General features: G+C 39.2%; 1 protein-coding gene across 2 annotated transcripts; it reads right to left on the minus strand.

The window, feature by feature from the left end:
• Window positions 1-495: 495 nt before the first annotated feature.
• On the minus strand, window positions 496-20589 carry PIWIL1 (piwi like RNA-mediated gene silencing 1). Of its 2 annotated transcripts, none has more exons than XM_074887128.1 (20): window positions 20509-20589; window positions 18504-18630; window positions 17643-17783; window positions 15892-16106; window positions 14664-14785; window positions 13927-14007; window positions 12855-13052; window positions 12380-12491; window positions 10088-10208; window positions 9355-9472; window positions 9089-9203; window positions 7804-7991; window positions 7136-7208; window positions 6597-6797; window positions 6193-6296; window positions 5648-5718; window positions 4947-5100; window positions 3924-4049; window positions 2680-2827; window positions 496-1926 (listed from the first exon to the last, which is right to left on the minus strand). In XM_074887128.1, the coding sequence occupies exons 1-20, from the start codon at window positions 20587-20589 to the stop codon at window positions 1810-1812; spliced, it is 2613 nt and encodes an 870-aa protein (XP_074743229.1). In that variant the 3' UTR covers window positions 496-1809. The 2 variants fall into 2 exon arrangements, with proteins under 2 accessions (XP_074743229.1, XP_074743228.1); XM_074887127.1 differs by having other exon boundaries at window positions 17643-17768; window positions 18474-18630.
• Window positions 20590-27382: the final 6793 nt, after the last annotated feature.

The following is a 27382-nucleotide window of genomic DNA, read 5'->3' on the forward strand; positions in this document are numbered from 1 at the left end:
CCCCAGCGAGGCCACGTCCTGCCCTTCCGCAGCCCTCGGGAAGCAGCAGCACTAAGCTCCTTTTCTGTTGCCCTCAAGTGACACAAGCCAGAACAGAATGAATGCCCATGACAGGTATAAATACATCATACATAACTAGGAGGAAATACAAAGTATTAAGTAGTGAATACGTATGACATCAGAAAGGCCAAAATCCCCTATGCCTCTTTTCATAGCAAATTCCATGTGGAAGGAAGAGGTTGGTACAGTTCTCTCTGCCTAGGAAAGACAAAAACCTGAACAGAATACAAGTTCTCAAGCTCCCTCATTTCTCAACTGTCGACAGCTGCTGAAGTTTACTGTAGAATAAAGGCTGATCTAAACGCAAGACTCCAGGAGCTTCCCAGAGGTAAAAAACAGCTAGAAAGTTACTCTAGCTGATGTCACATAGTATGCCCAAAGCCCACTCTTGAAGCACATAAGCAAATAGCTCTAACACAATCCAACAAGCAAGGATTACAGCAACAACTTTATTTAAATCTCACAAAGAAAAGGAACAAGGTTCACAAGTTAGTTAAAAAAACAGCACTAATCTAAATTCTTCCATATGCACTAGTTTGACTCTGCACCTGGTTACGCAAAAATGTGAAATCAACTTGTATCAACACAACTCCCCTTTGCTTTACAAATTAAGCTACTCCTGCTGAATAGTTACTAATGAAAATCTTGGAGGAACAATACAAACCAAGGAACTGCACAACCAAAAAACCCATGAATAGTAAACTATCTACTTTTTTGCATATCAGTGCACTGATATTCTTTGATGGAAATTACTTTTCTCATTTAACAAGCATGCAGTTAAACAATGGCAACCAAGAAATTTAGTTTATTCCAGTTATGAATTGGCAGTTGTCTAAAACAACTATTTACACTGGGTAGTAAACAGGAAGTAACAAGACCAAGAAAAAGCATGTTGATAGGAAATTCCATCTGAGTCACACAACCCCTGTAACAGCATTCAAACTGAGTCAAAGCCATCGCTTTTTGTGGACAGAATACCGTAGCCCCAGATAATAAAGGTGTTCTGAATAGCTGTGGTAAGATACAGAAATAATTTTACCTCCAACACTCATTCCTGAAACGCTGGCAGACACAGGACTTCCTCCTCAGCTATGGGAGTTTGAAAAAGTCCCACTTCGCTTCCCTCTACTTCTAGGGAGACACAAGCAAGTGCAAGACAGTTTCTGGTTGGTCTGCAAATCCCTTACAAGGGCAAGTATTAAAAACCCTTCCATAGGTTTTTGCAGCACTATACCATCTTAAAACAAAGTCTTGATAACCAAGAACATCTGGTAACCTCTTTTTAAGATATGAAATAGTTTAGGAGACAAAATTTTATCCTTATTTTAACAGCCAAGAGAAGCAAGCAAGCAACAATTGAATTTTGAAAATTAAAAGTGAAATGTGCTAGATGGAGCAGTTTGAATCTTGGTCTGCATAACTATGTATCTTGTATGCTAAAAATAATTCCGTGTAAGACTTCCCCAAAATAAAAAGAACAACTGATAATCTTTTGTGAAGAATCCCAGAAACACTTTAGTAAATAAGTGTTAAAAAAAAAAAATTAAAATTGGTTTTTATAGCAAGCAGAGACCTATTCAAAATACAGACCTGCTATCTCAATGAAAATCAAGTTCCACAACTGCACATACTCATTATCCCATGCACATCTCAAAAATAAACAAGCAAAACAAACCAAAACAAAACCCCACACAATTCTACATTCCCTAGAAAGGAACTACACTATTCTTCTTAGCTGGTAACTCAACTTCAAAGATAGTAAAGTCTGTCTGAAAGCACCAGGTTTGGTTCCCTGTGAATACTCTGGCCGACAAGGAAAGCCAGCTTATGAGCATATTGGCAAGGAGCAGGTACTCTGATAACACCCTGCAGAAGGAAGGAAGGAAAAAAAAAAGGGAATTATTTCCAAGTCATCTAAATAAGCATGCATTTACTGTAACAGAGTGTCCTGGAATTCAGAAGTCTGGATACACGTAAAATTTGTATTCCCTGTAGTTTATGCCATTTGTGAAAACATCACGTACACTGAATACATGAAAAAAACCTGCTTTGTACAAGAACAGATGCAAAAAACTGCCCAACCCCATTTCCCTCCTCACTCCAAAACCACCTCTCACGCAGGTTTACATTCGATGCTGGATCTCATTGGTAAGGCAGGACATGGGTAAGAAACGTGAAATATTTATAATTACTAAACTGACAAATCTAAAGCACACCTCAGGCAATGACTGTGTGCTGATCTTGGTATGCAACAGAAGAAGCCGCAAGGGAAATGGAGGAACACGGTTCATCTCCACACAAAGTAATTATTTCTGCAGGTAAGAAATAATCATTTCAGTTTTGCTTTTGACATAGAATTTGGGAACAGTACTCAAAATGACAAGTACTTTCTGGTGAGAATAAAGATGACTTTAATCTTGAGACTTCAGAGAAATCACATAATTATAAAATGTCTAGTTCTCAAACCACCACTCTAGGTCACGAGGCATTCTTGCAGGCTTCTTGGATCTGCATGGGTGTTTTAAGGATTATTTTTTCTACCTTTGTGTGGGTTGTTACTACACAGAGATGCACAATCTTAGAAGAAAAATATTGTAATTTCCCAGAGGAAATACTTACCGACCAGTTATAGTACATGTGGCAAAGTTTGTAGGTTAAACGTTGCACGTGATCGGGTTTCAGTTTGCTAGTGTCATAAATTACATTATAATGAGTGGGTGCAACACAACCAGTTCTCACTGCCTGACTCACAATATAGAAATCGTACCTGTAATAGAAAAAAAAAACCACCCAGAAGTCCAATACAGGAAGGGCTGCTTTTCGTCTTATTTATCTCCTTCAAGTCACTTTGTGCATATTGAGTAAACCCCAAAAGCATGCCTATGCTTTGGCCACAAAGTAATCAGTTTCCCCTGTTTCTGAAAGGCCAGGAGTCTGGAAGAATGTAACTAATCTTATACAAAGCAGGTCTTAAGACCATGAAGATCTTAACGCTCCATCGTATAGTTTTCCTCTCGATAACCACCCTGCACATGCACATGGCTTACTCTCCTCATTTCCTCTAGCACCCTGAGCCACATCTGGATGTCTGTCACTTAGCACAACACTTGGAACACCTGCAGCGAGTTGGTAAAATACAAAACAAGAAAGGCAAAACGACTTATCAGAACTGTGTGCTGCCACAGACGACTGCACCGCTCCCTGTGTGCTCCAGCGTCCCCTGACCAAAGCCAAACCTGTCATCGTGTACCGAGTAAGCTTTGCATTTCCCACGTACCCGACCTGAGCGTCACGCAGCGTGACACGCAAAAACGTTCAGTACCAACAGCAAGTGACGTCGGTGAGATCTGTGTATGTGTTACCTACACACAGAACTGTACAGTTCTGAGTCTTCTTCTAGTGACTTCCCAACCACCAAAGAATACTTCCAACACTTGCTCATAAAATGCACCCTTACGAAGTAAAAAAATTTATGCTCAGTGTCAGAACTACAGCCAGAATTTAATTTCAGTTAAGGACAGTTGGGCAATCCTACCAGTAGGCACTACATTCGGTACTAAACCTTTAAAAATCAAAAAAAAAGAAACATCAAAAAGTGAAACGCACACACACTTACTTAAAGCATAGGTAATACTGTGATGTATACAAATACTGCACACTGGAAACCATGACATACTGCATCATGAACTCAGAAAATTTAACCTTGTCCATTTCTTTCATCTACACGTTCCCTATGATTTCATTTCAAAGGGACAGAAGTGTGAAAAGTATTATTCTACTCAATCCCACAATCTAGTATCAGATATATTTCCTTCATTATCAGGTTGTCAGCAAACAGAAGTGTTTCTTCCATAACAACTTACCACTCTGGTCTGGTAACCTCCACATCAACAACAGTACCAGGGGGTGGGTTTCTAAGTGTTCCTCCATACTGTGCAAAGAATCTGGTACTCACTCGTTTCTTCACAACTATCACAGTAAGTCTTGGACTAAAATAAATGAAAATAAAAAACCAAAACTATTCTGAAAAACTACACTGAGAGTATTTCAAGGAGCAGATTCGCTAGAATTTCAGATTAAAAGCAATTTTAGAGTTCTCCAGGGCTTTAATTTCACATGCAAATCTTCACTAATTCATTGATTTAGATTAAATAGGACGTTGTTCATCAATGTAGATTTTTAGTTTCAGGTGCAACTTTGATACTATTTCTCACCAATCCATCTTATATTTAACTTTATAGGGAGACATAAAATAGACCAAAAAGGGATCTTCTAAATACAGATCTGATTTCTACTACCTCTCTACCTCAGCTTTTCATATAGAAAACGCCATGTTTTAACTGTATTTTTGGTAAAGAGCAAGTCATTAACAGAAAGTAAATAGAAGAATAACTTGTTCTGTGCTCCGCTCGTCCGCGGTGTCAGGAAACATTTTAATTTTTTCAGAGCAGATTAGGAAACCCAAGTCACTGCAGTTGGTAAGTTTTAAAGCAGAATGCTGAAAACTCTGCAGAACATGAGTGACTGGACAACAGGTAGTCCTTTCAGAATTGGAAAGAAAGAGGTCCCACTGGACACATGTGAGAGTAATCAGGCTATGATCAACCAGCTGGAAAAAAGTATTAATTACCATATGCATCAAGAATGCCTAAAGAGTTTATGTGTATACGTGTGTATTGAATAACTGTGTGATATGCGTACTAAAATCTTTTCCTACTATATTACAAGTTAGGTTTCATGTAAACAAAACAAAAAGCAGTTATTTAAGCTCAAGTAAAATATATAAGGATGAAAAGACAACACAATCTTCATCTGTAACCAGGTTTTTGTATCCCAGTATTTATCTTGCAGTATAAAAAAAAGGGGGTTGGTGGAAACAGACTTACTTGTAGTCTTTCCCAACACTCTTCAAGCAATCCAGAAATTGAGGCACTTCATAATTAACCAACGTATTTAGTTGTCCATCTCCTACACCATCACGATACACAATAATACGAGAGGGCAAATACTTATTCCACTTGAACCACTCTCTTAGAGCAGCTTAAAAAAATTTAAAACAAAAAAAAAAAAAAAAAAGAGTAAAAGCTGTTAGCTATAATGACAATACATTCCAGCACAAAAATGGGGTTTTGTTACTGGAAAAACAGCAGTATGTTTTGAAACCTAAGGTCCTCAATCTTTCAGTAACCTGAAACTGGTGTGCATCATGATACACAAATGTTACCTGCCAAAAGAATTCTGGTTTACCTGTGGACCGACACAAAAAGAAAGAACCAAAGGAGATTATCTACTCCGTTGGCCTCTCTCACAGCAATGAGCTGGCACCCTTTAAATTCATCTCTTTTAAAGCATTTTTTGAAGTGCATTGATAAGGAGTACTTAATTAAGAAATATAGGAATTGATAAAAGAACGTACACAAAATGCTATTAATTTTCAGCAATATTTACAACTGTATTTTTAATCTATTTTTATCCAACTGCAGGTTGGTAACACCTCCCCTCAAGGCAGCTTGGGAGGTGTGTTTTGAGGAAGCTAAATTGTCGTTCCTTAGACCGGACTCAACAAGAGCAGAAAGCCTTCCCTTACTTTGCAAGCAGGCTTTGAGCCCGTCCACAAGTTCTTGCCCACGACCTTGAACAGCGCAGCGGGAGAACCACCTGTGGAGGTCAAAATAAATGATGACCTTCAAAGCATTTCCCAGGCTTACTTCAACAAAGTTGTTTTTAAAACAGCTATGACCACTTAGTCCTTATGGCTATTGTGGGTCAAGGCAGTCAAACAAGAGTTAATGTACTATGAGAGTATTTCCCTCACAAAGCCTGTGGTAGACAAATGCCTTAGCACCTCGTGCAGCTCCTCTCAATCAGAAACCTCTCACAGAAGTCAACTCCAAAGGCAGAAGAGCCTGTCATCGTTATGCCCTCTATTCAACCCAGCCCTTGCCCCACCATTTGCCCCCTCTCCCAAGCACTGTGGAAGAAGGACAAGGCTATTCCTTAAGGGATGCAGTGGAAAAACTAATTCACAATATATGGTTCTTATTAACACTTTCATGATGGTCTACCACATTCAAACTACTTTTCAGTTAAGGGAAAGATAAAGATTTGTTTGTTTTGGCATTCCTACCTTACCTTGTCATCGTTTGATTCAGGCTAGAGACAAATCCTGCAATTGACTGCTTTCCAGATAAAGTGTCATGGTAACAATCAATTCCCACAATCATTACCTGTTTCAGCTTAAAAGGAATCAATACAGAACGTGTATTAGTAGGTGAAGACATGCCAAAGCACCTATCACCTCCACGCTATAGCGTAACAACATCATAATATAAGCTGTATGGTGTAAGTAAACTATAGGCACTGAATTCTTGAATTAAATGTCCCCTTATGTCATATTTAACCTCATGCCTCTTCTCACAGACACAAAACAAACTACACAAAAAATACTCAATTTTCTTTTTTTGGGGAAAAAGGCTTGCTTTTTAATAAAAGCTCGATAAAGAAAACAGTTATCATTTAAAAGAAAAATTACTTACTGGGATCTCAACACTCCAAAGTTCTCCACCCATTTTACAGTTCATTTGTAGGGCAATTTTTGTTACTACAGCCAGAGCAGTCTGAGGCTTGCTTAAAGTGCGAGCAATCACACACTGACTTGGAACGGGACAATCTGTACATAAGTATTTCTTGATAGCATCATATTTATCCTTTCGGGAACTAGACAAAATACAAACTACCTTTAAAGGAAAAAAAAATGCTTTTAAGAGCTACATTATCAGATTTACATAACAGTTGTAGTTCTTTAGGAAAAGTTTCTTATGCTCAAGAGAAATATTCAAGTGTTCACAATGAAAGAAATACCTGGAAAGTTTCAGTGTCTATACTTCAGAGCCAAATATAAAGGCTCTTTTCCAGAAGGATACCCACAGTTAGTCTGGGGTTTGAACAGGACTGTGAGTAGGCATGCAGAAGATACTCAGAAGCCAAGAGTTTTATTTCTGAGGATGATTCCCACTAGTTTTAACACATCAATTAGAGATTAACATGATTTGAAGTTATGGATTCAAATACATACTATGTTTGTGTCAGGAGTAACACTTTGCTGTAAACCTCTTAAATAAGCTTCTGTTCTATCATCTACTTCAATCCTGAAATGGAAGAGAAAACATGCTTACAGAAAAACAGCACAGCTATTAAAACTTCAGCAAAAACATAAATGCTCATTATGCATCAGTAGTGTATGAAGTGTCACATTTATAGCTATTAATAGACATACAATATTCACACATTTTGAAGATTAAGAGGAATCATCCCCACCTTAAGCTTCCAAGAACAATGAAATTCAGAGTTAAAAGCAAGCACAGGTACTCAAAGGAAGATATTTGCAATGAGAACAAATCAGAACACATCCAAAGTCAGCAATATATATTCCTTCTTGTATTAAAAATAGCTCCACTTGAGAAGGTTTTGCTCAATGACTACATGTCTAATACTGGTTGGTTTTGGCATGCTTTAACCCCGAGTGAAAGCTCTCCCAAACAAAAGCGTAAGTAAGAAAGTCAGGCACTAAGGAAAACTGAACAGTTTGCATACTAAAAGCAACTTTGTTTTATTAAACATGTCACAGAAGTCAGCAGTGTGACATACTATACTATCTCCTCATTTAACAGCCTAAGACATGCTAACAGATATACCTTAGTATGTGTAAAATGATTTTTCCATCAGCTTTCTAAAGACACTTACATGGTTGCCTTGTTCATTCTGATCCCCATAGATGGGGTGACTTTAAACAGATTTTGAACTAATATATTAGCAATATCATAGTTGCGCCGTGTGTATATCAATAACCAGTTGTCCAGAGGCTTTGCAGAGATTAAGGGAGTTCCCCTAGTTTCTTTTGACCAATCAGCAATCTGAGGATTGTAGTCAAACTGCAAATAAGAGATGGTAGAGAAAGAAAATCAGCACCTTACAAGCAAGCTATACCACACTTACTTCCTGATACGCTTCCAGAACAGACTGTATCACTTCTGCCCAGAACAAATGACTTGATTTTTATTTGTTCTTTTACTGTTATTGTCACTAATCTAAAACAAGCTTTATCTACCCTTTCAAGAAATCCTACACTCTTCCAATGTTTTATTCATAATTATACAAAGATACATAAGTTTTTTTAGACCAGGTAAGTTGTTACTATTTGCTGCACAGATTTTGCACTACAAAGACATAGCTGTTTATGTATTGACTTATTTTTCTCCCATTTTTCTTTTTAGTAAGGTAACTGCTTGAGAAGAAGAAAAGTACTATTATGAAGATATCAGATCTTTTCAATAACAGGAATAAAAAAAGTCTTACCAAACACACAGGTATAGAATGGTTTGGGTTTGGGTTGGAAGGGATCTTAAAGATCATCTAGTTCCAAGTGTCCTGCCACGGGCAGGGACACCTTCCACTAGACCAGGTTGCTCAAAGCCCCATCAAGATCTACAGATCAAGATACTATAAAATGCCCTTTTCCATCGAGCATCCATTCAAATCAGACAAAAGATATCTACTACAGAGCAAATATATAATGTTTTATGGCAATCTGTGACTTAATTTAAATTGGGTTATTCATACTGAAGAGTCACCACACCTTTGAGTGAAGATACTGTATGTGTTCTATCTTCTGAACTGAAATAATCAGTGGCTTTTCATTTGAAAGCCTTAGTATTGTCATCAATGGAAAATAATCAGAAACATCTCTAGTCTCCTAGTTTGTGTACGTGAAATGACTTTGTTTAGACAAATGGACTGTTTTGCAAGGAAGACACTACTGTAATACAAGCCAGAAAAATCTTCAGGAGTTTCTAATCAACTTGCAAACAATTTAAGAAGTTTGTGAGTCTCCTGTTTGGACAAAAGACTTACACATAATATTTTTCACTCATAATCTTTCATTTATAAACCAACAAGTAATGTTTTCCTTCCTTAAGAACTTGCTTCATCAGTGAGAGATCCAGAAGATTTCAGAAGTTGTTTTATTTACCACATTTCCTGATTGAAGAATCCTTTCTCCTTGAACAACTCTTCCTGTGAGGGATAGTAAGTTAGAATCAAAGCTTAAACCCCAGTCTCGGAGTTCCTTCTGAACACTGTCATCTCTGTTTAAAAACAAGATTTAAATTAAAAAATTTGTTCTTGATGAGACTTTTCCTTTTTAAAACCAGTAAGACTTCCAAAGTTTTATTCCAAGAAGTTTGTCATGAAAAATGAGTATGGTAAAGAAGTACAGAAGATATTAAGGTAGCATACTTCTGGATGTAGTCACTAAGTCTTCCAATTTCACGTTGCCTCTGCTCAGGTGGCAGTCGTGTATGAATAGCCAAGTCTTTCATCATATTAAAATCATTACGCATCTTCTCAGTTAATCCTGTTAACAGCAAAATCTTTTTCTGAGTAAAAGTTGAAGACTAAGGACTAAAAAAAGTAAACTTGCAAGTCAAGCAGGTTAACTATGCACGTACTGCAGACACATAAAGTGGTGTAAGTAGTAATCAAGGTTGCTCCCTGTACACACATTTGCATCTGCATTGAAAAAAAAATTATAGATTTTTGCACTTGAGAGGAAGCCACACAAGACATGCAGCTCTTTATTTACATTTCCAAAGCAAAACAAAACAGTCCTGAGGTGGACAGGTACTGCTGGTGCGAAGTGAGTATCTCAGAGGAAAATACATATTTATGTATCTTACCAAATTATCAATTTCTAGCAAATTTCTCTTTTTCAATGGAAGTTCTACCGCCAAAAAACTCTACAAGTTACCAGTGGGCCAATGTTGAACACTGTACATAAAGACTATGCAACATCAACCCCCCCCCCCGCCTTCCATTTAAATATCTAATATCTACAAAAATTGTTCCTAAACTCACATTTATACAAACAAAACATTTCTACTTAATTTGGCAAGAGGCTGCTGTCAAAATACCAGTTTCAGTAGGCACTGTGGCTTGACAAATGCTTCGATATGAAAAAATGCTACAGTACCTGTTAGGAAGCACAGCTCTGGAATTAGAACCACAGGTCCTGGCACCATGCCTCCTCTCTTCCTCTTAGACTGACTGATCAAGACAGGCTGGTTCAAGTCAGTAATTTCTTGATTATATTGCTGTATTAGAAATATATATATATAGTATGTTAGTTTATTCATAACACTCAAGTTTTCTTAATAATAATGCTCACTTTAGAAAATGATTAGTTGTCCTAAAATAAACAAAACCAAAATAAAGCAATCAGCAGTTTTTTCAATTAGCAAATCTAACTTGAGAGGAACTGGCTTTGTCAGAAAAGGCCAAACAGGGACGCACTATTCTACTGGTGCCATCAAATTATTGACTTGCAAGAGACAACAGAAACAGTGCTACTGCCTTGCTTGAGGCAGTGTCACCCAGAGTCTCTAACTCAAGATCAGGACACTCATTCCAGTTCAGTAATGGACAAGGTTCCTGCCCTATAGAGCAATTTATTCAAGACATCACAAGAAACAAACAAGATTCCAAGTGAAGTATCTGAAATTCAGCTCTCCCGCAACCTTTCCTTGCATCTGGCAACAGTTGGGTCTGTCTAGCAGTCACTAATTTAGTTTAGAAAAAGACAAAAAAAAACCCACAAAAAGGCAACACAAGCTGACAGTCAAACATACTTCATAGTTTCACTTTTTCTTAAAGAGAACACCACCTCAGAAACCATCCAACAGATCGCATTTAGAAACAAAAAAGTGAGATCACAGCAAAGGCAAGGTGGTAGAGAAAATTTAACATTTCTAAACTCCGTCCTGAACTAGAATGGATAATATAAATTTTGCTTGTAGTTTATTAAGCCCCATCCTGTTTTACAGCTGAAATGGATATGCAGGAACATTTCACAAGAGTGGCAGGCCTCAATGGTAGAGAAGGTTAAGCTATGAAAGACCTATACAAACTTTGTTTCAAAGAACCAAAAGTATCAAGAGTGATTTCTCTTAAGATGACTGTTCATATATTCTATCTCCAGTAAATAATCAAATTTGCTGAGGGTACACTCTGCCCCATCATCCAGATCATTAATGAAGACATTAAATAGTATTGGCCCCTGGGGTACACTGCAAGTTACAGGCCTCCAACTACACATGGTGCCCCCCGTCACCACCCGCTGGGCCTGGCCACTCCGCCAGCTTCCAATCCGCTTCACTGTCTGCTCATCCAGCCCACACTTCGCCAGCTCCTCTACGAGGATCTGACGGGAGACCGCATCAAAAACCTTACTGAAGCCAGGTAGAACATATCCTCTGCTCTCCCCTCATCTACCAAGACAGTCGCTTCATCACAGAAGTTTATCAAGTTGGTCAAGCATGACTTTCTTGTCATTCATGTGCCTGGAAATGGTCTCCAGGATTAGCTGCTCCATCACCTTCCCAGGGATCAGTGTAAGGCTGACTGGCCTGTAGTTCCCTCTGTCATCCTCCCCAAACTTCTTCAAGAGAGGAGTGACATTTGATTTCCTCCAGTCCTCTGGCACTTGTCCCTATCGCCACCATCATTCAAAGATTATTGACAGTGGCCTCACAATGACACAAGCCCATTGCCTCAATTACTTTAGGTGCAACCCATCAGGGCCCATGGACTTAGCTATGTCTAATTTGCTTAAGTATTCCCTGACCCAATTCTCTTCCACCAACGGTATGTCTTCCCCGCTTCAGACTTTTCCCTGGTCTCTAGGGCCCGGGAATCCCGAATGGTGGTCCTGCTACTAAAGACTGAGGTGAGGGCAGCATTCAGTATCTCATCTTTTTCCACGTCCTGGGTCACCAGGGGTCCTGCCTCATTCACAGCAGTGAGGTCACATTTTCCCTAGTTTTCCTTTTGTCACTTATGTACTTATGGAAGCCCTTCCTGTTGCCTTTAACATTCCTGGCCAGATTCAATTCCAGCTGGGCTCTGACTTTCCTAACCTCATTCCTGCGTGCTGGGACAATGTCTCTGTATTCCTCCCAGATTACTTGTCCCTGCTTCCACCTTCTGTATGCTTCCTTTCTGAGTTTTCCCAGGAGCTCCTTGTTCATCCATGCAGACCTCCTGGCATTTCTGCCTGACCAACTACTAACTGGAGTGGACTACTCATGCTGAATCATGATGTGCAGGTTACCTCCTGCTCTCAAGATTACATAGTATCCATTAAAAATAAAGTTCTATTAAAGAAAATTATGAATCACAAATCCATGCATCATAAGGAAACCTCTAGCAATGCCCTGAAGTTTCAAGTTAAAGCATACTGCACACACTGACAGTCAAGTTTCCATACCCTTTTGTAGTAGTCCACGTAGCTGATCTCAGAACCATCTGCTTTTCTAAAGGTACACTGTGGATTGGCATCCCAGTCTATGTCATCAACTCTGTATGTTTTGTTATTGTACCTAAACAAACAATTTGATCATTTTTTTTTTTTACATTTTCTCTCAGAAAAGAAACAGAACTACTGGACAAAAAGTTAACAGAGATACACATGTAAGTTGAAACGTCTGCTCCCATCAGCAGCAGTAACTTTCAAGTTTTCAATTCTAACAGGCTATCAATGCTACTAAAAGCTAAACTGTAATAAACAGAACTAATCCAGAATGTACTTCCTGCTTTTGTAAATGCTTTCAGTTTGATTAGTTTGCTAGCTCGACAATCATATAACGTTCATGCTTTCTAATGCTTCATTGTATACTTCAGGACATGGATCATCCAAAAAAATAAATAGATTCCTAAGACGACAAGAGTCCGAAGAGACTTACTTTGTAAGAACAATTAAACCTATCAGTTCTTTAGCACAGGTATCTCTAAATCTTTCCTCTCCAACCTGGTAATACAGACTGTACATAAAATCCAACACTGTTTCACTGCGAAGAACCTTATGGCTCACATCTGTACATAACATAATGCTTTCCTCATACTGGAGGATAGAACTTGTGAAGCCTGGCCAAACCATCAACCTGTCAAAAGAGAACATACAGAATCTTAATGTGCTTTAAAACATCTTTGTTCTCACTCCTTGAGTTATTTCTGTGCATTCCCAGACACTATAAAGCAGTCAAGACACAAAGAAACCATTATCCAAATATAAACAAGCTCCTGAAAACTAACAAAACAAAAAATATTTTACATGCAGGTATCTTTAGTCAACTTAAGATAATGATGTAGCAATACAACTGAAGTGGAAGAAAAGATGCCTCAAAACCTAAGAAATCCTTTTCATGCTATTAAGTCTTAAATATCTTACATACAAAGTGTATGGGTTTTCAAGACACTTTTAAAAGACCAACAGTTTCTCTAGTAGAACACTGTCCAGTTTCTTCCACCAGCCAGGTTCTGTAGGTTAGGTTAATGGCAAGGACTACACCACAGCCACATGACGGGGCCCCCGTCCAACCCAAGCCCACCAAGTTGTACAACAGGCCTAGGGCTGGCCAGAAGCACCAGTCACAGGATCCTGGCAGGGAACAGGGACAAGACGTGACAGCTAGCAATAGCACAGACAGGAATTTACATGGCAGATTAAATGGCCCTCAGAATGAAGGCTGAAAACTCCTGAGCTTTAGAATTAAAGTATTCAGAGATCTCAGCCTTACAGGCATTTAAGCAAAGTTTCTGACATTGGAGTAAAATGTAACAGCAGAATACACACTGGTAACAAGTCATGAGATCTTACACATAGAAGAAACTAAGTTATGAGAATGAGGTCTCATGCTTCCCAGGAATATCAAGTTTTAAGTCCATGGTTTTATTAAAGATAAACCAGCAGAGTGGTATCAAAATATTTCTTTCTCCCTGCACCCCTCCTAAACCCAAGTACCCTTTTTGCCAAACCTGTGATTAGGGATGCTGATTGGGTCACTGGGGTTGTAATAATTACGTCCAATCTGCTGCAAATTCAACATCTTCAAAAGCCTAGAAGTTGAAATATGGATGTCATTTACCATTATTATTCAGTTTATCAAAATGTGCATGGTCCCATCCCTCTGCACAACCTCATTTTTTGTTCATCTGACTAGATAAAACTCCCATGTGAACTTTTCATTAAACTCAATTTAGAAAGGCCATGGACACTTATTAATGACAACTAATCAGTTAAGAATAAGTTAGCATACAACCCAACCCTTCACCGACCAGTTGAAGGTAGCAGTCTAAACAAGCTACATTTCAGATGAACCAGGTAGTCCAGGTATCAAGGTTAAATGGAAAGCCTACAGCAAAAAAAGTAATTTGCCAGTTCAAGGTCCTGCACCACTTTAAGAGGCAAACTCACAGAGACAAAAGGAGAGCAGGGATAGGACTAACTGCCCACAACAGTTAGCATTCCAGTGTGAATCTGCTTGGCAGGCAAAAGGTATAAATTAATTTCACACTAACACGTGCCAGAAACATGCATATAACTGCACATTAAAGTGTTGCCAGATGTGGCTGGCCACACAGTAATGGTAGCTACAAAGACTTAAAAATTTACATTTGTAATTTACATTTGTAGTCCATTCTTTACAAAGGCAAAACTTAAGTCAGATATTTTTAGAATGACTTCTTATAAAGGCATAACCTGGACAGCAAACCTTCTAAAAATGATGTTGTAAAATTGCAGACATGTAGGTGAAGTAGGCGGCAACTCATTAGTCAGTGTGATTGTTATCTTCACATCCTCTCCATTTCGAGTCCTGCTAGTCACTTCAGTAACCTGAGAAAGTGAAGTTAGATTAATAAAACTAGAGGCAAACAGGGCACATCTGGACTTTGCTCCATTAATATCGAACTGGACTTGTACAGTAAGATTCTAAGTAGTAATTCAAGACTTAGCTGAAACAGAAAATTGATTTCCTACCCAGACTGTAAACTACAACCTAAAATGCTTCATTCATTTGGGTGAAGACGACTAACGGACTAGAATGGAGGCTATCCCCAAAGCAGCTGAATTGAAAATGAAGACACGGAGATCACTTAGCAATTACCATCACAGGGAAAAAGACTCAACTTGAGGAAATAAACTTAATACAATGCCAATTTATATATATTTAATTGCTGATTCAGGTACTGGGAGGCAAAAAGACAAACATTAACACACATAGTGAAAACATCTTTCCCCTCTTCTTTTTCCAAACTCAGTGCCACCCCAGACCCTGCTGCCCCTCTCTGTTAACACTCAGCCCTGGTTACACTCAGTCCCTTCAGCGAGGCAACGAGCAGCACATGGGGCAGAGGTGGAGGAAGTGGGGGTTTCCATCAGGACATGGCCTTTTCCCTCTGCTGCTCCTTTCTTAGATTTTTCTTCTGCTCTGGCATTTTTTTCCCCTTTTTAAATATAGAGGTGCTATCAACTTTGCTGATGGGCTCAGCTTTGGTCTGTGGTGGGTCTGCTGTGAAGCCAGCTGGAAAAGGCTGTGTACAGCACAGGGCAGCCCCCAGCCTCTCCCCAGAGGGGTCACTTCACACTCCCCAGCTACCAAAACCTTCCCACATACACCCAATACATCCACCCTTTCAATTATGTTGGATGTTAAAATACAGAAGTTATGAAAAGATATAAGCAGAAAGAAAACTAAAGGAAAAATACTGTTTGTACTATCTGTGCAGATTATTCTAGCCTGAAGAACCTAAGCATTAAAACCAGAAATTTATTACCAAATTTCTCTATACAAGCAAACTAGCTTGTACTAATATATTCAATCCAACTAATTGTTGCTCGTGGGACATCAATTCTCCAACTTCACCCAGACCAGTAAGAAACAAGAAGCAGTATAAAATGCAAGTCAAAATAAAAAGTAAAGTCGCATTCTCGTATCGCACCTTATTGCCTAATTTTTTTGGCAAGAATAATATCGATCCATCAAATGCATGTGTCTTTCCAATTAGCTCTTCATGCTGAAAGAGCAAAGCTGATCGAAGACGGCGTGCTTCCATCTCGGGACTATAGCCAACATGGTACTGATATAAAGCCCACTGGGGTCGAGACGTCAAACGAAAGTAATTTGCAGTTAATTTTATCATACTACCTGAAGAACCTAAAATGAGAGGCAAAATTCTTAGTAGTTACAAAACTTTACCAGTTTATACTATTTCAACAGCTTTGAGAAATTTTATAAAACTAAGGCATTCAAAGATTAGAGGTCAGCTGTGTTCTGCAACTGTTCTAGCTTAGTAAGCTGTAGGAAATGCTCATACAGGCATAGTATTATCACAGACACTCATCCACTTATTAGAGCTTTTTACAATTCCTTCAGCTGTCAGGAAAACTCTCACATCAAATGAAGTAAGCATTTAGTAGTAATGAAGTAACCATCTCCCAAAGGATCAGTTTCACGTACCAGAGATTGATTTCCACCAACACATAAACTTCCTTTGTGGACAAATTAATCTTCTTTTACATGAATCATAAACATAGAACAAAAACTAATAGACTATCAGTCACTAGAGATATCCACATTCCCATTTGTATGTGACAAGTTAACATTTCTTTTGGTATTTCAAGATTTTTCAAACAAGGAAACAAACAAAAAACCTACAACAGTAAAGCTAGTTCCAGATCACTTATTCATCTAAAGTATTTCTTCTCATTTTTTCACGTCTCCTTTCAATTTCTTTTAGACTTAAAAGACAAGTCTAATATAAAAAAATATATTGCAGACAACTATGGATCATCCATTTTAATCTGGTTTTCTTTATCCATTTTTTCCTATCTGAAATACCCTAGATGAAAGCAAAAAAACTTTACCACATACAAAGCACGTGTATTACACCAGAAAACTGTATAAAGCTATAAAGAGAACAAAAGGCCAGTAATACAGCTGCCTGCAAAGTACAGCAATCAATGACCTCGCACCAGCATAGCTCTAGACAGAAAATCTAGGTTGAGAATAACTATACTGCGCCCGGCCTGAAGTGACCTGAGCAGAACTAAGCCCTACCACTCCTGGGCCCATGGCATGCTCCAGTTATCATTCAATCAAGCAAAAGTGGACTACAGTCGCTGTCATACTGATGTGGTATGTCACAGAGTCACTTGCAATACAAAACTACTATCAGCACAGAACCTGCCCTGTTGAACATTAAAAGGGATTGCATTCTAGCAGGAAGGCAGGACCAACATGACAGCCTGCTTTTACTTCTTTTCATATGCATGACTTCATCTCAAGGAAAGAAGCATATCACCTTTCATTTAAAGTAAAAAATTTCTTCAGAAAAGATCTCAAATTCCACATTTAATAGGAGAGCTTTACAAATTCGGTTAGGTCAATGCGTTACAAACCATGGCTTCTAGAAGCAAACCTAGAGAGTCCTGAAGAGTCCAGCTTGAAGAACCGGACATCAGGAACATACAAGGATCATCACTTATGTCTAAAGAGTTGCAATTTAAAATGCTACACAACTTCTGTCTGAAGCACTCTGCCATCAGGGACTGAGAGCAACTTGTACCTTTTTCTAGTACACAATGAAGATTTTTTCATTTGGCTCTCTAGAGAATAACTAAAAACAGACACAAAGCAAAACTGTTCCTCATTTCAACTTGCTTATATATCTGTAGTCTAATCTGAACATACCAGTTTTTGATTCTTGAACATGTTCAATGGCTTGCCGAGTATTTACCCCAAGGTCATAGAAATCTCTGCGACGTCCACCCCTATCTGCTAAAGACAATTCCTGAAATCCTGCAGAAATCTGTAATCCTATTGTTTTGAAATCTGAGGAAGAATTACAATCCAGTTTTATATACAAATAATTAAATTCAATTACATTTTGAAAGTCGGGTATATATAAAATTAAGAGAAATCATGAAATGTTAAGTTTCAGCTTTTGCTATAGTAAATTAATCTTAAAACAGCATTCAGGTAACACTTATTAACTTTCTGAGACTTATAGACAGTTAACTAGTAAGCAAATAGAACAGCTTGCTACCCAGATGAAAAAAATATGTAAAGCCTCCAAATTAATCTCTTCTGTAAATACAGGGAGGACAGATCTTTCACTTCAGCTCCAGCTGGCACTGATATGTTTAAATACGCTGGGATGTGAAATAGTTAAGAAAGTTTAATTTACTTACTAAGAGTCATGAAAATTAATTAAATATCAAAATGAAATTTACTATTAGTATTCATACAGTTAATTGTGCCAAATGCTTTCTAATTTTTTTAAACTATTTTGACAGAGGAGATGAAGTAGAGCACATTAAGGTAGTTTTCAAAATTCCTGGTTCAGTTATACTGCACCTTAGAATGACAATACTATCATCACAAGGTATGTACAGTGAACTTTTCCAAATCTTAATCATAAATCTCATTCTGAAAAAAAAAGTTAGAACTACAGTCTAAAGAATGTCTTAACTGCATTCTCTTCAAAACACTTTGTTCTTGTGGGCAATGGACTTTTGCAACCTTTCTGACCTGGCCTTCTCCCATTCTGACCTTGTGGAACACTCTGGGGGCCCCTCTGTCGCCCACGGCCACCAGGTTCTTCCGATGCTGATGGAGGAACATGTGGCTGCTGAGGCTGCTGACGGCCGGGTGGCTGACTTGGCAAAGTCTGCTGAACCTGCAATAGTTGGGAACAGCTTTTTCTACTGCAACTGAAGAAACAGCATACTGCCAGGAGTACAGCAAAACAAACTCACCAACCAGGTACAGAATACTCAAATACCCAACTTAACAGTTACAAAAGCTCCTTAAAGGGTCAGAGCAGAGCTCCATGTCGAGCCAGAAACTGAAGGAAGAGATTATACTAGGACAGGGTTCACTGTAGGGGTGTGGGGAAGGAGGTTTTCAACAGTCCTATTCTTCATAGAACCACAAAATAATTCAGGTGGGAAGAAACCTCAGGAGGTCTCTAGCCCAACCTCCCGCTCAAAGCAAGGTCAGTCACAGGGTTCAGTCAGGTTGGCTCAGATTTATCCCACCTCCAAGGTCGTGGATTGCACAACCTCAGTGGGCAACCTGTTCCAGTGCTTGACTGTCCTCGTCATGGAAATATTTTTCTTTATGTCCAGTCAAAACAACTCTTGCTGCAACTTGTGCCCACTGTGTCTCATCCGCCCACCATACACCAGTACAAAGAGCCAAGCTCCATCTTCTTGATACCCTCCTTGGAGGCTGCAGTCTCTACTTTGGGAAGGACTTCCCAAAGACTGACCAACCTATCCTCTTTCCTACCTATGCAGCAAGAAAGATCACAGGGCTGTCAGGACATTAGTAAAGGCAGGCCCCTGACCTCCTTAAATCTCACTAACACCCAGTCATGAGAACTTGGTGTGTTATGATAGCTCTGTATCAGTCCAGTGTAAAAGTCAAATGGTTCACTTCTACAATACATGGCTAGTCGTTCCCATCTTTCCTGCAATCAGCACAGATTATGTTCTCACTTAAGTGGAGACAGAGTGCATGCCTAAGTCCTCATTTTCCAAACATTTAAGATAAATCCTCTTATAGATTTCACAACCTCTTTTCAACATGTCTTTGGAAACCCTTCTAGAACTAACCCTGTTGGAGGGAGATACACACAGTCTACATGGTAGAACAGTGGCAGCCTATATAGAAAAAAAGTCAAAACAGACTCTTCTCCACTCAGACCGCATCAATACTCATGTAAAATTCCTAAGCCTTATCATTTCCTTTAGTTTCCTCTTCACCCACAGCAGGACATAGGTATCACCTCCTGACTTCTGCTAACAATTCTAGTCAAGTCAAAGAGACCAAGTTTGAAGTAATCAGGACTCTCAGGTTTATAAACTCTGGTGCAGGTTCAAGAGGTGCACCAGTGCTACTGCAAGATGCATTTCACTATTTGAGAAACAGAACTGTAATCTACCTTCTTTCAGGATTCAAACTTGTCTGACACTGGCAAGAAATAGACTAGGAATACTCCTCCAGTCTAATCACATTCTCAAATGAAAGATGATTATTAATAAAACTGACAAATTTGAGGAATTGCTTTAAAAAATCTCCAGGTATGTGGCAATGGCTGCAAATACAGAATTATCAGTCATTTTCAATCTATAGTTTGACCAGGGCACATATGTACAAAACAAGCCCTGAACACCAGTTCAAATGCAGACAGGAAGTCCTTGATATTAAAAATAAAACCAACAGAAACAGTTCAGAACACCTGCCAGATCCAGATTCTGCCCAAATATGCACCAATAGCAACAGCAGCCTAGTAAGTTCTGCTTCTCTACGGGGTATCACAGTGGACAAAGCAGGCTATGAAAATACTTACCTATTTCCACTAGCTCTACTATGACACCTGTATTACAATAGAGTACTTGTTTTTCAGCACACAAACATTTCCTTAATAATGAGTTAATATAACTACACATCTGACATAATATATATACACACATGTATCATCTAATAAGAACTAGTTGAGCTATGACATTTCAAAGCCCAGCTATGCTCATTAATAAAAGAACCAACTTACAGAAGCAGCTCCTACAGAAGGAATAGCAGTCTCCTGTCCTGGAGGTCTTCCTCTTGCTCTGGCTCTAGCTCTTCCCGTCATTTTCTAAGACAAACCACCTACAACATTAATGTTCAATCTTCTTCCTCCCCCATCCTTATTCCAATAAATATTATGAGCAGCACTATTGCATTTGCCCTCGTTCAATTTCAACTGTTTCAGTAAAATATACCCTTTTCTGCAAAATTCTTTGCTCTTGGATCTCCACACTAACACAGAGCCACAACAGGCACTGTGGGGAAGTTACAGCTTCTTACAGTCAAACTTGACCCGACTGGCACAGCCCACCACAAATTCTGAAGCTGTTGAGAAAGTCAACTAGATTGGAGTGCATGGCAGGATCTGTGACCCCAGCCAAGCCTAATGCAGGGCCTACTGATATCACTTTCAAGTTACACTTGAGGCTCAATTCAGTCTAATTTGTTAGGTTATCCTAGGAGTAGCACACGCTTCACCCAACGCACACGCCAACCCTTTCTGCCTGGTCAACTCCCCGATAACACAGACCGGTCCCAGAGTCCGTTCTCCCCACCCCTTCCTTTCTACGTGGGCTTGGCCCTAACTTCTCCGCCAGCCTCAAGCAGTTTACACAGCCAAAATCCGCGCCCCGTCCCCTCCTCTGCCGCCACAGCCCTACCCAGCCCTCAGCGTTACCTCTGCTCCCACACCAGAGATACACAGCTGGCCGCCCCCTTCACGACGCCACACGACTTTGTTCCCGCTAAGGTCAACAGCCACTCACCCAGCCGACAGTGCCCGCAGGTCGGTCCCCCAGGCCCAAGGGCAGCGGCGCCGCCCGCCTCACAGACACAGAGGCCGCCGCTCCCCCTCCCCTCACGCCGGGCCGCTCGCCCCGCGCGCAGGCGCACACCGGCGGGGCGGCACGCGCTGCCGGTGCAAGGCGGGAACGCACCCTCTGCCCCCATTGGCTCTGCGGCCCGAGCGGAGTCCCAGCGCCTTTCCCGCCCTGCGGCGGCGGCGGCCGGCGGTGCTTCCCGCTCGCGTCACCTGCTGATAGTGACGCGCTGTTCTCCACACGGTGAGGTTCGGGGGGGACCCCTGTCCCCCTCCGGCAGCCTGTGCTCGGCGCCCCTGGCAGAAACGGGCCCCTCAAGCACCGCCGCCTCCGTCAGCCCTTCGCGCACTGGTGTCGCCCCAGTTGGCACAACCGGGCCTCTGAACCCTGTTTGTCACCTTCGTGAGAGGAGAGCTTTCCCGCTAAAAATGATCTCCTCATCCCACTTCTTGCTTGAAAAATAAATTTTAAGTTAACCAGAAGGTGGAGCAATAAAACAAGGAATGAAACTTGTTTTGGTGAAGGACTGCATTTCTCAGCAATTAGGATGCTGCTTAAACTTCTTGCGCTTTTCCAGAGAGGTACAGAATACAGACAGAGACTGTTGGCAATGGAAGCGCTGTGCATAGCATGGGGACTGTGGGCAGACATGGCTTGCCAGTCCAATTAAACATCAACAGTTCAAAACCCATGAGCAACCATCCTTCCATTGAGATATGTTCTTCAGCAGACTAGCAATCAAAGAGATGAAAAAACCCTTTTTTTTTTCCTAAGTACCAAGGCTGACTTAATTGCTATGATCGTTACAGAGAATCACAACTTATATTTCAGATACCTCACAACAGAACTATCACATCTTATGATTTGAAACTAAGCACCCTTAAGTGGGAATTAACTGTAGTAAGCTTTTCACCCTTCTGTGGAAAGATGGGATGTCTAGACAGCACCAAGGCTCAAGAGCACATTTCTGTTGGTTTTAAGCGTGCCTTTGCTTAAAGATTAGATGGCTGTGATGCATCTGGAGACACCGACTTCAAGGGACAAGAGATAACATTATCTAATTAAAAACTTACCTTTATAAAAGACCAGTCTGACCTCATGAGGTTATTTACAATTTTTCAGGTACTTCCAGTGAAGGTTCCTTTCAGAGGAAAATTATTTTCTGTTTTCCAGGTAGAAATGGGTAACACTGTTAACATTAATACTTAAATAATACAAATACTTCTTTTTGTTTGATTTAGATTGTCAGTTTGTCCCTAAAGTCAGTTTTGTTGTGCTTATTGATGTCAGCATAGCAACCCATATAGGAAGCCAGATTCTCTTTTACAAGTTAAAAAGAAGAGCTTTCGAACCATGTGGATATTGCTGAAGATACTTTTAGTATCTGATTTTTATTCACATATAAATCTGGATAAATATTTAACAAAGTCAGTACATACACTTAGATGGGGCACGTTCAGTGCTTTTAAGAGCAGTGATTACTGCTTGCCATGGGCTCTGCACCCACAGTGGCAACTTCTACTGCTCTGTAGCCTACAGAACTCTCCAGTGGGTCAGAGGGTTAAAGCCGCAGAAACACAATATGCAGATTTTCTTGGATCAGCAGTATTTAAAGATAAACAGAATATAAAGATGTTGTCAAAGTCATTTACATTATGTAAATCATGAGAAAGCAGAATGTGTGTGTTGGAAATAGTTATGTTTGTTTATTCATTTAAAATATCTGCTGTACTTAATGTTTATTTTTTTATGCCAAATTCCTTACATTTCACTGCAGAACTTAATTATCTTTAGATGGGAGTTGTTAAAAGTACTTAATCAGGCTGGTTACCTACAGCAATTCCTTATAAAGTGAAAATAAACATCAACAATAAGCACCCTCATTTTTATATGTGGGTTGTCAGACAGTTAATTAGTACTTAATGAAAGATTTGGTTTTCACAGTCTTTCAGACTTGCTTTTTTTTTAGCAATTCAAGCCCAGTTAAAACTGACTGGATGGGTAGGCTTAATGAGTTTTCACAGTCAGAGTGAACATGGAAATGGCAATGCACCAATAGCAACAGGTGCATCATGTCCTTAGTCCTGGCTGGTTCGTCAGAAACACTGAGAAAAACAGGATTTTGAAAAAGGTAATTGTTTGCATTTTATTCTTTCTGTGTTGCCAAAAAACCTACCAATGCTGGACTTCAACACATCAAAATATCACATACGAAATAATTTTTTCACAGCTACTTGGCTTGCACTTTGCTTTGATGTTTGTTTTACCCATGATGCAATTGTTTTTGCCTTCTGCCTCCTGTTGCTACAATAAGCCATTTCCCATACATGTCATCTCCAAAGGGGAAAAGACCACATGGAAACAGAACAAAGAAAACAGAACAAAAGAAAATCAGGGATTTTTCCAAAGGCCCATTTGATGTACAAGTATAAACAGGAAAAAGATGCCTGAGGAGGTAGGAGCCAGGAACTGTACTAGCAGACAGCTGTTAACTTGTGTAGTTAGCAGCACTTCGGGATTTTGAATAGTAAATAAATAAGTGATTCCAACTTCCAAGCACACAGTGAAGAAAATGCTCACTTCAGTACCCTTAGTGTAATGTTTAAGTGTATTGCAAACTCCTAGCAATGTTAGCTGAACTCTTACCTTCATGTCTTTCTTGTAACACCAAGTCCAGGTACCAATAGCTCTTTTGGTTCTAGCCCCAGAAAAGGCAATACCTCAAGATACCAGAATAAAAAGTATTGTCTGTTGTGATGAAGCAAGAAAAAATACGGAATGCTTTACAACAGAACTCAGCAATTCGTACGTGAGGCTAGACTTTAAAAAGCCCAACATGTTGCGCCTGTATCTTATTAAATATTTGTTTAAAAAATTTCAAATGGGAATTGCTTAAAAATAAACTTTAAAATTCAAGTTCCTGTAGTAGGTATTAAGTATTCACGAATCTGGACCACAGTGGTTTTACATTCCTAATTAGTTTTATTCTAAAGTGAGAGAGGCAAGGTTTTAAAGATTGACTTACTATTCAAAATATTATCTGATGAGTTAACAGTCTTGCTTCTTTCCAATGCAAGTTTTAATGCAACATTTAATTTACTGTAAGTATGCTTGTAATAGAGGAACTGCTCTGCCTACACAGTGGAGCCTGGTTTACTTACTACCTTGGGTAGAATATGGGGGGCAGGGAAACTAGTATTTACATACCAAACCAGAAAGCAAAAGGCATGTTACGGAAAAAAATTGTTACTAAGGAGATAATACCCAATGCACTGCATAACAAATATATTGCAAGCATTTTCTCTCACGAAGACGGAAAATATATTTTTCAGCTTTGTATTTCCTCTGCTGTTCTCTAGTCTATTTTTTTATCACTAATTTCTGTTTCTCCTTCAGATCCTTCCTTCTTTTGTGTGAGCCCTTATTCTTTGTAACTTTGCTTAAAACATCACTCACTCTATTCTTGAAATCTGTGTAGGACTCTCTCCTGTTCCCCCTGATAACAATGTGTTTTGTTTCAACAGAAGCAAACTGTTTTTCTGTTTCATGTGTTCCCTGTTTACCAGGGTATCTAATCACTGCAGTTATCATCACTGCTCATTCCAAGCCCTGTTTTGTCAGACTGTGCCCTGAGCCCTCTTTTCCTGAAGAGAAAATGGCCTCTTATTTACAAACCATCACATCCCTGCCAAAATTTCCTGTGCTGTATCAACTTAACTCTATTTTCTGTTAATTTCTGCCCATTACAAATTCACATCAGTACTAGTTGACATTTAATTTGTATCCAAATCCTGAGTGAAGTGAGCAAGAAGTGATTTGACGTAAGTTCTCAAGAAATAGCCATATTAAATGGAGAGGTCACATTAAACAGATAGAAACAAGGCCTCCGGAAGTTAATACTGTAACTGAATTTGTAAAGCATATTGTATAAGTATGAAATTCTGTAAGATGTGATCCTATCCTTTATTATCTATATTTTTTTAACTAATAAGAGGAGATGGAGGGTTAGTGTATGTTGTTAGAACTGAAACACTATTTTGATTCAGATATTATAATAAAATACTGTATTATTCCAAAAAGCAATGGAATATATTTCAGGAAAGAGACTAGCAAGAATTCTCAGGTTTAGATAGATTGATTTCAGCTCATTTAGCAACCCAGTTTGATCTAATTGTCTTTTTATTGCTCTGAACATTCCTGAATTATGCACAGAATTTGGGTTATGTGATTTAATGTTGGATTAAAAAATGTCACAGCTTAACTTTCTTTAAAATAGTGTAGAACTTTGTTCACAGTCAACGAAGTTCATTATTTTTTTGTTCAAAGCCCAGCTGCAGGCCTGGAGCATTTCTCATAAATATCAGGAAGTACCCGAAGCCACAGTCAGGATTAAAGAGTTGATCTGAACCTTAGATCTCAGCTTTAAAGCTGTAATGTACAGTGAATTTGGTTTCATGGTAAAGGAAATGGTAATTGCTGAAGTATGTTTTCTTAAGTTGCAAAATCATTTTTGAAATGTTTTCACTGAAACCTCTGTCAGCGCTGTGCATGAGAATGAGTGGACTCTCAGCACAGCATTTATGCATGACCACAGCACTGAATTTGTGTATCCGTGTCACTGATGCAGAGACAGAGGCCGGTGTGGCTACTCCTTTGTGCACAATATCAGACCCACAGTCACAATCTAAAGGACTATCTAAGCGGGTGACTTAACAATTTCAGTACGCTATTCCAAGAACTTCTTCTGAAAGATGGGTCGAGTTCTTGGTTATCTGACAAATATACTCTCATGAGAACCAAGAACACAAATCCACAAGTGATATCCTTAGTTACAAAAGTGCAGAGTAAATTCCTCAATATAGCAGTAAGGTATTAGAAAAAGCACTTTGCTCCTGGCTCCCTACAAATAGAGAGTCTGGTCTGCAGGGCTGAAAGGAGTGGAAGAGCACAGCTAAGTATCAAACAGGTTTCTACACGTCTTCTACACCTGGGTAGCCTCATCAACCAAGCCACACACCCTGTATTCTGTTTCCAGAGCAGTTTATTTAATCTGAACATTTTATTGCATGAAGGTAACTGTCTTTATTGTATTTACAAGGAAAATAAAATATGAACATTTGGTGCTCCCTGACCTTTTTCAAAGGATGTTACATTTAAACATGTACTTCTTTCCACAAGTGGCAGTATTTACTGATATTCTACTGCTTCATTCATGTATGTGATCCAGATCAAATCTAATTCTTAAGACTGATTGCTGCGCTCTTGAAAACATGGCTTTCTTGGGTACTTCTTAGAGCAGGTATAGAAGGTATACTTCATGTAGCATTTGCACCAGTAGGAAGCATGGGCAAAAGTAGTATTATCTGCAGTCTGCATAAGCACAGATACATGTCTGTTTTCACAGTTTCTGTGAATCTATCCCAAGCTGCCTATAAAGGCAATAGGATTTAGTCAGGGTGTTTGTGAATTCAGTGTTGCCATGATATCAAAACATGGATGAACATTTAAGCCTCTACTGACCCACCCTCAATTCTGTGGGATTCCACATAGATGGATGTGTTAAGATCCTGGCCAGCACTTGCAGACTTTCTTCAAGGATTCATAGTTTTCAGAAACTTTGCTAGATTACATCAAAGACATTAATAAGAGTTTCTTATCTTTTCCTCCTAGATTTGATTGTCAAGACATGAAGTCACTTTCGTCATCTTGTACTGCACCCTCTTTATGACAACATGAATATTTCAGTGGTGTCTTAGCACTTCACTCCAGATGAAATCTGGTAAGTACCTTGGAAATTAAATGCGTTGCTCCATATTTAAGACTGTCATTTTAAATTATTGAACAGCAAAATAATGAAGGCTTAATCTCAATTTTAAACCTTTTCCTTAAATCTTATTTTAGCATCTCTCGTTTAGAAGTAATCAATCATGATGATCTGATATATAATACAGTAAGTTAAAATTAATAGGGCTCAATCTCTACTGCTACATATTTAAAGGAAGCACATTTGTCACTATGGATATTTCTCCTACATGTAAA

Source organism: Strix uralensis, chromosome 17 (genome assembly GCF_047716275.1).
Source record: "Strix uralensis isolate ZFMK-TIS-50842 chromosome 17, bStrUra1, whole genome shotgun sequence".
NCBI classification, from domain to species: Eukaryota; Metazoa; Chordata; class Aves; order Strigiformes; family Strigidae; genus Strix; species Strix uralensis.

Bases quoted from the DNA above. Each gene is read 5' to 3' on its own strand.
- PIWIL1 (XM_074887127.1), bottom strand. From the start codon at position 20,589: ATGACGGGAAGAGCTAGAGCCAGAGCAAGAGGAAGACCTCCAGGACAG. The intron at 18,631-20,508 runs GTAAGTTGGTTC...CAACTATTGCAG, and splicing joins CTTCTGTAGGAGCTGCTTCT to GTTCAGCAGACTTTGCCAAG. The intron at 14,008-14,663 runs GTTTGCTGTCCA...TTCAACTTCTAG, and splicing joins TACAACATCATTTTTAGAAG to GCTTTTGAAGATGTTGAATT.